The following is a 12,523-nucleotide window of genomic DNA, read 5'->3' on the forward strand; positions in this document are numbered from 1 at the left end:
CATGGGGGTGAGTAAATTATCAGCAGAAGTTTTTTTAAAAGTGAACTAATCCTTTAAGGAAAGAAAGAGAAAGAAATAAGAAACAAAGGGAAGGGAAGAAGGAAAGTTGAAGAGTATCAGTGAATTATCTGACAGGGAGCAAAGACAGGTCAGAAAAGCATGGAGGAAAAGACAGAAAAGACACAGGATGATGGTGAAAAGACAAAAAGAGGTGGAGACATTTTGCAGGGCTTCCACACCACCTAGCACTTCCAGTGAGGGTGATCAGACACCAGTACACACACACACACACACACACACTTCAGTGGTTCTGGAGATTTATCTGAATGAGGAAAATTATTCTGAAATTAATGTTTTATGTAAACACACACACACACAGTTCAGTGGTTCTGGAGATTTATCTGAATGACTCAAACAAAATGTTGAAAATGTGAAAATAAAACAAAGTGGTTCTGAAACAGTCTACATTGTAAGTTGTTGTTGTTTTTTAGGAAGAAAAATCTATGAGCATACCTCTTCTCACTTGCACCTCAAGACCCAAAGTATAGAATAGCTCTAGGTGTGCTTATAAGATCTTTACTGTCAGATGTGTGTCTGCTATATGTACTGACTGCATATGTGCATCATAGTTATTTATTTATATTAACATAAAATGTGGACAGTCTGATTCAGCCATGGCAAACTAAGTATTGTGGTCACTACCAAAACATTACTGTCACTACCAAAAATGTGAAGTCACTACCGTAACATGGGATGTTTTGTCAAAAATAAAGTATATTGAATTATCAACTAAGATGTTATGATAGTGTTTGGTTCAATGCATATTCAAACTAATGAATCCTTAACTTTGAAATCAGTATGATAAATTTTATGCCTTCTACAAAGAAAGATTGGGTTCAAAATACAACAAATCTCATAAATTACATTTAAAATATTATTAAAATTATAACCTTTATTGATTTAACCTGTAAAAATATTTTTTTAAAATAGAAAAAATATATATTTATAAGGTAGATGTAAACAAAATCTTAATAGGTCATTATAAGCCTTCTTAATAAATTATTTAATATTGTGTTTCGGTAGTGACAAATTTGGGGAGAAGGAAAATATTCCAGGATTTTCTAAAAATACAATATGAGAATTAACTGCACAAATACTAGAAAAGCATACCTTGGATATTATACAATTTACATACATGCAAAATTTGTGTAAAAAAACAAAAAAAATTCAAGATGTTTCCAACTCTGACTTTGCACCAATTCTGTAGAATGGCCCATATACTCCTTCACCTATATACTCCTATATACTCCTTCAGCTATACTCCTTCAGCTATATACTCCTTCAGCTATATACTCCTATATACTCCTTCAGCTATATACTCCTATATACTCCTTCACCTATATACTCCTCAATGGTAAACCACCGAGGAGAGACACATACACTGATTCACGTGTGCCGGTGTGACCACTGAGTTTCTCCACTCTACCTTTGAAAATCACATTTGCAGCAAGACGTATAAACTCTCAGATCTGTCAGATGTCCTTGAGTCCCTTCAGTGATTTACTCAGTGTGAGGTTGGTTGTCAGTCCTGTAAATGAATTAAGTGCCAAAGTCAGCTAGTGTTTGAGTGATCGCAGATGGAAATGATATCCTGACCTGAAATGATAAACGCAGTAAACGTCAAACTCCATCTTCAGTGTTTGCAGCAGTGGAAACGGTCTACTTCTCTATGTTTCTATGACAATAGTAAGGCTGTTTGTAAATGTGTGATGCGAGAACAAACATGAATGCGTGAACATAACTAAAGACCAGACCAGTGTGAGTAAGAGCATGAAACATATTAAATGAACCGCATTACTGCATGTTTTTTCTCTAATGTTTCCATATTAGCGAACAAGCCGTCTGGGACTCGTTTCATAAATATTGAAGTGCCTTGCTCCGACGTAACCTCCTGCTCTTCATTATGCTCTATGTTTTATTCATAAATCCCATTTCCAAATTTGTCTTTACCAAGCCCTGAAAGATGAATGTGGTTTTGTTGTTTTGTTTTTTTTCCGTCAGCATCCTTCATCTCCCCCTTTTGCAGTTCATTATTTATTCATGAGATGTTGTTTGGTTATTCATGAGACCAGAAATGCCTCACAACCATAAATGCTTTCGGTGTCAGAGACTGAATCTGAAACAACAGTCCAGCCAAACTCCTCAAACATTTGCATTCTTCAACACTTCACTATGATTAAAGCAATAGTTCATATTAGTATATATATTGTATCTGAAAGCACTTCATATTCTCAGAGCTCATAAGGATGTAGATTTGTAAGTGTTTGTTGGGAGTTAGTTTGAACTCTTGTCCTCACTTTATTTTGGTCATGTCATGCATTTTGAATGTTCTTTATCAATATCACTAGGGCTGGACTTAAAATTTTGATTTCTTTATTTTAATCGATTCTCATTTTAATGAACCGATATTGATTCTTAAATCACAGGAATCAATCTTTCAGTCTGCGCTGTGCCAATAATCACAATAATCTTTGTGCTTTCATGCTTATGATATGAAACAAAGTCTCAGCTTTCAAATTCTGTCCATTTTATAATGTGTGTTTGTGTGTGTTTAATGTGTGTGACAGATGAAGCGATCATCTCTTCCTCTTATCTACTAGTTACAGCAGCAAATAAACATGATGAACATCAGAAGGAAAGTTGAAAGATACAGAACAACTTCCTGAACTCAATCATGTCTCATGTAATCCATCAATCAGTGTTTCAACCGTCAATAAAGAACAATAATGTCACGTGATTTACCTCAGGAAAGACATTCAATGACCATAAACTCGATAGTTGCTAGTAAAATAACTCTAGAGAGGAGCGTTTTGATAAATATATGCACTATATTACATATTCATTATATTTTTACTGAACCTGTTCTTCAATATTTAATGTAAGTTTGAATAATCCATCATGAATACAAGTTTTATCTCAGCCACCATTTTTTTTTTTGACTGACAGGATTCCTGTATATTGTACAGCATTAGATGAAAGATATTTTATTCCCTGAGAAGAACTGACATGTACTGTACCTGTTATACACCCAAACGAGTCCGTGTTGAATTGAGCTGAATAGAGACTGGAACTGAATCGAGTGTGGAATGAGGTTGTGTGGGCGACGACATGCGGATGAAAGCTTCAACACCTCGACCTCTGCTGATCTCTGACCTGAAACCAACAGCTATTCACGTGTGTGAAGGAAAACAGCACAAAACCTCCATCAGCAGGTCCGGGGTCAGTGTGTGTGAGAGTGTGTGAGAAAGCAGCGGGTCGAGGATCGAGCTTTAAGAGCTGCTGGTCTTCACCACTGATGATGTTCATCACACATGCTCCGCTCAAGCTCTTCTTTCAAACTATTTATTGTAGATTAATGCGTAATGCAATAAAAGGAAATGAAGAGCGAGAGAGAATCATCACCGGACACATTAACATCTCTCTGGGTCTTTATTCTGACCGCTGTCTCAGAAAAGGAAAAGCGATGGATGGGAACGTAAAAAAATTAAAAGCATTTCAGATTTTTTCCCCCTCAAACAATAATGAAATATGATGACTGAAAAGAAGTCCACACTAGCCTGCCTCTCTTTGTGTGTTTGTGCGTGTGCTTTCAACTCTTATTTCACACACTTTGCTCAAGGAAGCTTTTCGTCTGAACTGTAAAATCTCTCATTAACAGCTGTGTTCAATTAGAAGATTATGAGATCAAATGATTTTCACACAATCCATGCTTACACACACAAGCTGAAAAATACATTCTTCATAAACATACACCGCACAAATAATTAAAGTGGTGTGAGTGAGTGTGTGTGTATGAGTATTTGTGTGTGTGTGTGTGAGAGTGTGTGTGTGTGTGAGTGAGTGTTTGAGTGTGTTAGAAAGTGTTAAAAAATTATAGACGTTTAAGTTTACAGTAAAGCAAATGCACTGAAAAAAAAAATATATATATTTTATACAAAGTATGTAATTTGCACAATAATTTGGGTGTCTAAAATTGCTAGTCAAAGTCATCAAAGTCATGCATCTAACCAAGCTGTGCTCCAAATCTGAATTTAGCCGCCGAAAGGTTTTAAAGTACCATTTTTCATAGTAACACAATGTCCAGTTTGGAGTGTTTGAGCTTTTGAATGATGCCTGATTTATGATGATTACTAAAACATGTGACGGGGAAAAGGCAATAAAAGCAGTCTTTAAAAGGCTGTAACGTGAATCTATCGCAGATATATGTTCTCATCAGAAGCTCTTGAAGAGGTGCATGTCGTACGCCGAAGGTCTGCAGTATCAGTGTAAATCAGTGTGTGTGTAAAACACTCTCCTCCTCCTGACCTCCTGACCTCTGATGGCGTCTCTGACATGAAGACCTACGGCCCGATCTCAAACTTTAATCCTCTTCATCTTCTGTGGGTTATGGCTAATATTTCTCTGTGTGTGTGTGTGTGTGTGCGCATCCCTCAGGGCCACAGCGACGCACCGAGGACAGATCATCTTCAAGGACGCTCTGGCGCAGCAGCTGTGTGAGCAGGGAGGTGAGGATAACACACACACACACAAACAAAGAGCAGTTCGAGAGGTAAGTGCAGCACATCCCGTCCCAGAACACACTGGGATTCGGAGACAGGAACCATAACTTACTAAAGCCTCTCTATCCAAACAATGGATCCAGACACTGAAGCTGTCAATCACACCGTAGTGAAAACACACAATAGAAGAGCATGAAAGTTTTTCAGCACTCACACATTAAGATTTTAAAGAAATCCATTTCAAGTTTCAAGGGCTTAAAGCTTTGAGTGGTTAAAGGAATTATAAATATCCCAGCAGGACTGAAGAACGGGGAGAATCTCCGTCAGCGATGAGACATGAGCAGATTATCACTCGAACTCGAGTCGAGAGGAGATCTGAGACAGAGTGTGTGTGTGTGTGTGAGAGAGAGAGAGTGTGTGAGACATGAGCAGATTATCACTCGAACTCGAGTCGAGACGAGATCTGAGACAGAGCTGGAGGTTTAGAGGAGAGTGAGGAGTGTGTGTGTGAGAGTGTGTGATTGTTTGTAACAGAGAGAGTGTGAGACCCAGAGCTGGATGTTTAGGGAGGAGAGCGAGGACGGTGTGTCAAGTCGGCCCGGATCCGGCTGACTACATCATGTGTTGTGGTCGTGTCTAGACGCAGGTCCTCCATCTGATCTGGATACGGCCCGGATCCGGCTGACTACATCATGAGTTGTGGTCGTGTCTAGGCGCAGGTCCTCCATCTGATCTGGATACGGCCCGGATCCGGCTGACTACATCATGTGTTGTGGTCGTGTCTAGGCGCAGGTCCTCCATCTGATCTGGATACGGCCCGGATCCGGCTGACTACATCATGGGTTGTGGTCGTGTCTAGGCGCAGGTCCTCCATCTGATCTGGATACGGCCCGGATCCGGCTGACTACATCATGGGTTGTGGTCGTGTCTAGGCGCAGGTCCTCCATCTGATCTGGATACGGCCCGGATCCGGCTGACTACATCATGTGTTGAGGTCGTGTCTAGGCGCAGGTCCACCATCTGATCTGGATACGGCCCGGATCCGTCTGACTACATCATGTGTTGTGGTCGTGTCTAGGCGCAGGTCCACCATCTGATCTGGATACGGCCCGGATCCGTCTGACTACATCATGTGTTGAGGTCGTGTCTAGGCGCAGGTCCTCCATCTGATCTGTATACGGCCCGGATCCGGCTGACTACATCATGTGTTGAGGTCGTGTCTAGGCGCAGGTCCTCCTTCTGATCTGGATATGGCCCGGATCCGGCTGACTACATCATGTGTTGAGGTCGTGTCTAGGCGCAGGTCCTCCATCTGATCTGGATACGGCCCGGATCCGGCTGACTACATCATGTGTTGAGGTCGTGTCTAGACGCAGGTCCTCCATCTGATCTGGATACGGCCCGGATCCGGCTGACTACATCATGTGTTGAGGTCGTGTCTAGGCGCAGGTCCTCCATCTGATCTGGATACGGCCCGGATCCGGCTGACTACATCATGTGTTGTGGTCGTGTCTAGGCGCAGGTCCTCCATCTGATCTGGATACGGCCCGGATCCGGCTGACTACATCATGGGTTGTGGTCGTGTCTAGGCGCAGGTCCTCCATCTGATCTGGATACGGCCCGGATCCGGCTGACTACATCATGGGTTGTGGTCGTGTCTAGGCGCAGGTCCTCCATCTGATCTGGATACGGCCCGGATCCGGCTGACTACATCATGTGTTGAGGTCGTGTCTAGGCGCAGGTCCACCATCTGATCTGGATACGGCCCGGATCCGTCTGACTACATCATGTGTTGTGGTCGTGTCTAGGCGCAGGTCCACCATCTGATCTGGATACGGCCCGGATCCGTCTGACTACATCATGTGTTGAGGTCGTGTCTAGGCGCAGGTCCTCCATCTGATCTGTATACGGCCCGGATCCGGCTGACTACATCATGTGTTGAGGTCGTGTCTAGGCGCAGGTCCTCCTTCTGATCTGGATATGGCCCGGATCCGGCTGACTACATCATGTGTTGAGGTCGTGTCTAGGCGCAGGTCCTCCATCTGATCTGGATACGGCCCGGATCCGGCTGACTACATCATGTGTTGAGGTCGTGTCTAGACGCAGGTCCTCCATCTGATCTGGATACGGCCCGGATCCGGCTGACTACATCATGTGTTGAGGTCGTGTCTAGGCGCAGGTCCTCCATCTGATCTGGATACGGCCCGGATCCGTCTGACTACATCATGTGTTGAGGTCGTGTCTAGGCGCAGGTCCTCCATCTGATCTGGATACGGCCCGGATCCGGCTGACTACATCATGTGTTGTGGTCGTGTCTAGGCGCAGGTCCACCATCTGATCTGGATACGGCCCGGATCCGTCTGACTACATCATGTGTTGTGGTCGTGTCTAGGCGCAGGTCCACCATCTGATCTGGATACGGCCCGGATCCGTCTGACTACATCATGTGTTGAGGTCGTGTCTAGGCGCAGGTCCTCCATCTGATCTGGATACGGCCCGGATCCGGCTGACTACATCATGTGTTGAGGTCGTGTCTAGGCGCAGGTCCTCCTTCTGATCTGGATACGGCCCGGATCCGGCTGACTACATCATGTGTTGAGGTCGTGTCTAGGCGCAGGTCCTCCATCTGATCTGGATACGGCCCGGATCCGGCTGACTACATCATGTGTTGAGGTCGTGTCTAGACGCAGGTCCTCCATCTGATCTGGATACGGCCCGGATCCGGCTGACTACATCATGTGTTGAGGTCGTGTCTAGGCGCAGGTCCTCCATCTGATCTGGATACGGCCCGGATCCGTCTGACTACATCATGTGTTGAGGTCGTGTCTAGGCGCAGGTCCTCCATCTGATCTGGATACGGCCCGGATCCGGCTGACTACATCATGTGTTGTGGTCGTGTCTAGGCGCAGGTCCACCATCTGATCTGGATACGGCCCGGATCCGGCTGACTACATCATGTGTTGAGGTCGTGTCTAGGCGCAGGTCCACCATCTGATCTGGATACGGCCCGGATCCGTCTGACTACATCATGTGTTGTGGTCGTGTCTAGGCGCAGGTCCACCATCTGATCTGGATACGGCCCGGATCCGTCTGACTACATCATGTGTTGAGGTCGTGTCTAGGCGCAGGTCCTCCATCTGATCTGGATACGGCCCGGATCCGGCTGACTACATCATGTGTTGAGGTCGTGTCTAGGCGCAGGTCCTCCTTCTGATCTGGATACGGCCCGGATCCGGCTGACTACATCATGTGTTGAGGTCGTGTCTAGGCGCAGGTCCTCCTTCTGATCTGGATACGGCCCGGATCCGGCTGACTACATCATGTGTTGAGGTCGTGTCTAGACGCAGGTCCTCCATCTGATCTGGATACGGCCCGGATCCGGCTGACTACATCATGTGTTGAGGTCGTGTCTAGGCGCAGGTCCTCCATCTGATCTGGATACGGCCCGGATCCGGCTGACTACATCATGTGTTGAGGTCGTGTCTAGGCGCAGGTCCTCCATCTGATCTGGATACGGCCCGGATCCGGCTGACTACATCATGTGTTGAGGTCGTGTCTAGGCGCAGGTCCACCATCTGATCTGGATGCGGCCCGGATCCGTCTGACTACATCATGTGTTGAGGTCGTGTCTAGGCGCAGGTCCTCCATCTGATCTGGATACGGCCCGGATCCGGCTGACTACATCATGTGTTGAGGTCGTGTCTAGACGCAGGTCCTCCATCAGATCTGGATACGGCCCGGATCCGGCGGACTGCGTTAAACCTTTGTATAAACAGAGAGACTAATATTAGTGTAGACGCCATTCTTCTTATGATGTAACGAGTACATCAGGATTTATGGGAAGTGTTCCCGGTTCCGGCTGACCTGATCTATGCAGCCTAACATTGAATTATAGAAGTCTATAATGTGTTATGTGTATGCTAGGTCAAAGAGATGTGTTTTTAGTCTAGCTTTGAACTGACAGAGTGTGTCTGCTTCCCGGACAATGTTAGGAAGACTGTTCCAGAGTTTTGGTGCTAAATAGGAAAAGGATCTACCACCAGCAGTCGATTTTGATATTCTAGGTATTATCAACTGGCCGGAATTTTGAGATTGCAATAGACGTGAAGGACTATAATGCGTTAAGAGCTCGCTCAAGCACTGCGGAGCTAAACCATTTAGTGCTTTGTAAGTAATCAGCAATATTTTTAAATTTATACGATGTTTAATAGGGAGCCAGTGCAGTGTTGACAGAACTGGGCTAATATGGTCATACTTCCTGGTTCTGGTAAGAAGTTACTAAGCAGTAAATCCTGCTGCATTTTTACTAGACATTTTTACTAGGTGTGTGTGTGTGTGTGTGTGTGTGTGTGTGTGTGTGTGTGTGTGTGTGTGTGTGTGAGAGAGTGTGTGTGTGTGTGTGTGTGTGTGTGTGTGTGTGTGTGTGTGTGTGTGTGTGTGTGTGTGTGTGAGAGTGTGTGTGAGTGTTTGTAAGAGAGAGAGAGTGTGTGAGACGAGAGCTGGAGGTTTAGGGAGGAGAGCGAGGACGGTGTGTGTGTGTGTGTGTGTGAGTGTTTGTAAGAGAGAGAGAGAGTGTGTGAGACCCAGAGCTGGAGGTTTAGGGAGGAGAGCAAGGACGGTGTGTGTGTGTGTGTGTGTGTGTGTGTGTGTGTGTGAGAGTGTGTGACTGTTTGTGAGAGAGAGAGAGAGAGAGAGAGAGAGAGAGTGAGTGAGTGTGTGAGACCCAGAGCTGGAGATTTAGGGAGGAGAGCGAGGACGGTGTGTGTGTGTGTGTGTGTATGTGTGAGAGTGTGTGAGTGTTTGTAAAAGAGAGAGAGTGTGTGAGACCCAGAGTTGGAGGTTTAGTGTGTGTGTGAGAGAGAGAGAGAGAGAGAGAGAGAGAGCTGGAGATGACACTAGTATATCAGTAGTGATATCTGTGACAGGTCAGGATGAGGGAAGGCGACTCTGAACTCTGCAATTTCCAGCCGCTCCATAAATTAGGTCTTTATGGGACACTGGACTCGCATCCCTGAGGATTGATCATCGGAGAGCGAGTATAACTCACGGTGGGCGATCAGGAGAGGAGGCCGATCAGAACATGAGCAGATATACGACAGGCCTCTGGATGGAGATGAAATAATGTCCTGAGCTTCATAACATCCATCGCCAACTTTCCTCGGAGTGTCCGGCTTTGCATTAGAGAAGTTGGGAATGAACTGTTAAACTGTCAGTGTAAGCCGTCGCATTAGCACAGATCTACAGCCACAGCGCCGGAGGTAATTAAAGTTCTTAAGGAAACCAGCGAGGATTAAACTAAGCCTGAAACGAGTGCGACTGTCTGCTGTGTGTGTGTGTGTGACTGTCTGCTGAGTGAACGAGAGACTGAGGAAGAGATCGACAGATCAACGGCAGAAAACCCTAGCAGATCTGTGTGTGTTTGTGTGTGTGTGTGTGTGTGTGTGTGACTGTCTGCTGTGTGTGTGTGTGTGTGTGTGACTGTCTGCTGTGTGAACGAGAGACTGAGGAAGAGATCGACAGATCAATGGCAGAAAACCCTAGCAGAAATGTGAATGTTTGTGTGTGTGTCTGTGTGTGTGTGTGTGTGTGTGTGTGTGTGTGTGTGTGTGACTGTCTGCTGTGTGTGTGTGTGTGTGTGTGTGTGTGTGTGTGTGTGTGTGTGTGACTGTCTGCTGTGTGTGTGTGACTGTCTGCTGAGTGAACGAGAGACTGAGGAAGAGATCGACAGATCAATGGCAGAAAACCCTAGCAGAACTGTGTATGTTTGTGTGTGTGTGTCTGTGTGTGTGTGTGTGTGTGTGTGTGTGTGTGTGTGACTGTCTGCTGTGTGTGTGTGACTGTCTGCTGAGACACGGATTCAGTTGCAGGTAACAGCAAAGTTTATTTTGCTCTCAATGAGCGCAGGAAAAATAACAGGAAGACAAAAAAAAGAAAAGAAGAGGAAGTCCAAATAAATGTCCACTGGGCCAGGAGAGCACTTCTCAAAAAGGACCAATTATAGCGTCAGCAGTGACGCAGTGTCCAAGTCACTCTGAGTTCCCTAATGAAACGTTGGTCACAGGCGATTGCATAACAGTACATACAACAATGGTCTGACAAAAGACTGAACACAAGAGGATCTAAAATAGGGGAGATTAATGAGGGATTAATTAGCAACAGGTTTGACGTGAACAGCTGATAATTAAGGATAACGAGTGGGAGGGGAACCGCCACAATGACAGCGAAGCACATGGCGAGCTGTCAAAACAAAGAACGTGCTTAAAAGACAACAAGTCACACAGACACAGCAGATCAGACCGAAGTCATGACAGTACCTAGGTGCCAGCTTACGAGAAGCGCCTGGAGAGGCAGGTCCTCGGTGGATAGCCATACACATACTGGGGAGCCGGAGTCCGGTGACGGTCAGCCGTCTGGAAGCCTGGACCAAGGCCTCCTCAGCCCTCCTTCAGGTGCGACGACACTGACGGACAAAGGCCAAGGAAGACGGGACCACGGCTTTGGGTTCCTGTGCAGGGAAAAGAGGGGGTTGATAACCCACAGAACTTTAAAAAGGAGACATACCCGTAGACACTACCGGCAGGGAGTAGTGGGAAGATTTCACCCAAGATAGATGCTGACTCCAGGAGCTCGGACTATGTGACGCCAGGCAGCCGAGAGCTCGCTTGAGACCCTGGTTGGCTCGCTCGGCCTGCCTGAATACCTGTACAACACTCACACTCACACTCACACTCATACACTCACGCTCACACACACACTCTCTTTCTCTCATACACTCTCTCTCTCGCACACGCTCACACACAGTCACACACTCCTAAAAACCTGAAGACAGACTCGTTGAGGCCCCGATCTGTCTACAGAACTCTTTCCAAAACCAGGAGACAAATTGGTGTCCTCTGTCAGAGACCACGTCCACTGGAAGACCATGGATCCGGAAGACGTGGTCCACCACCACCTGTGCTGTATCCTTGGCGGAGGGGAGCTTGGGTAAGGGGATATAATGGGCCACCTTGGAGAAGTGGTCCACCACCGTCAGAATCACGGTGTTACCTCTCGATGGGGGAAGACCAGTGACGAAATCAAGTCTTATTTTGAGTGCATACTGAGGAAGCAACACAAACTGCCTGACATCTTGGGCCATGGATGGCCACCAAAATCGCTGACGGATGGCAGCCAGTGACTCCAAACAAAACAGACGTGGCATGGAACACGCACTTCTCTACCTTGACGTAAAGCTGGTTCTCCAGCAGCCGTTGTAGCACCTGACGAACTTGTTGCATCCTTCACCAGGGCCAGGAAGACCGCTAGGACGTTAGTGAGCCTGAAGAGTAGGTTAGGTACAGGGTAACCACCCTGGCTCAACCGCACCAGCTGGGAGGCTGCCTCATCGCCTCAAGTAGAGCAGTTAAAAAGATGAATCATCTCTGCTCTGAAGTCTTCGAATGTGGCACAGAATGGTGCACGAGCATCCAACACAGCCTTTGCCCAGTCGCGGGCCCTTCCTTTCAGGAGTGTGATAACAAAGGCCACCTGGGACTCCTCCGTAACAACGGTGAGGCTGGAGTGCACTGGGACAGGAAAGCACGGCAGGAGTTGGGATCCCCGTTGTAGGGCGGCGGAGTGTTGTCATGGGTTCAGGCTCAGCATGAGGTAGAGAACGGCCGTACACAGCAGCTGATCTGCTGATCTGCTGGCCAAGGCTTCCCGCTGAAGTTCTTGGATCTGGAGATTGAGATCTGCTACTTGGGCGGACAGGCACTCAACCTCCCGTGAAGTAGGAGTTAACTGGCTGGAATGCTGTCCCAGAAGAATGCCCTGTTGACTCACTGCGGTCCTCTGACTTGGTCTGCACCTGCTGAATCCATTTCATGGTCAGACCGTTCTGTCAGGGAGAGACACGGATTCAGTTGCTGGTAACAGAAACGTTTATTTTGCTCTCAATGAGCCCAGGAAAAATAACAGGAAGA

At 46.5% G+C, this 12,523-nt stretch overlaps 1 protein-coding gene across 2 annotated transcripts in view; it reads left to right on the plus strand.

Annotated features, from left to right (window-relative positions):
* Positions 1-12,523, plus strand: part of reln (reelin) — a 157,290-nt gene that overhangs the window by 57,671 nt on the left and 87,096 nt on the right. For both annotated transcript variants that reach the window (XM_084409692.1, XM_084409691.1), the window contains exon 4: positions 4,495-4,565. In XM_084409692.1, coding sequence (XP_084265818.1) covers positions 4,495-4,565 — 71 coding nt within the window. The remainder of the gene's footprint in view (positions 1-4,494; positions 4,566-12,523) is intronic.

This window comes from Rutilus rutilus (genome assembly GCF_951802725.1).
Source record: "Rutilus rutilus genome assembly, chromosome: 5".
Classification (NCBI taxonomy): Eukaryota; Metazoa; Chordata; class Actinopteri; order Cypriniformes; family Leuciscidae; genus Rutilus; species Rutilus rutilus.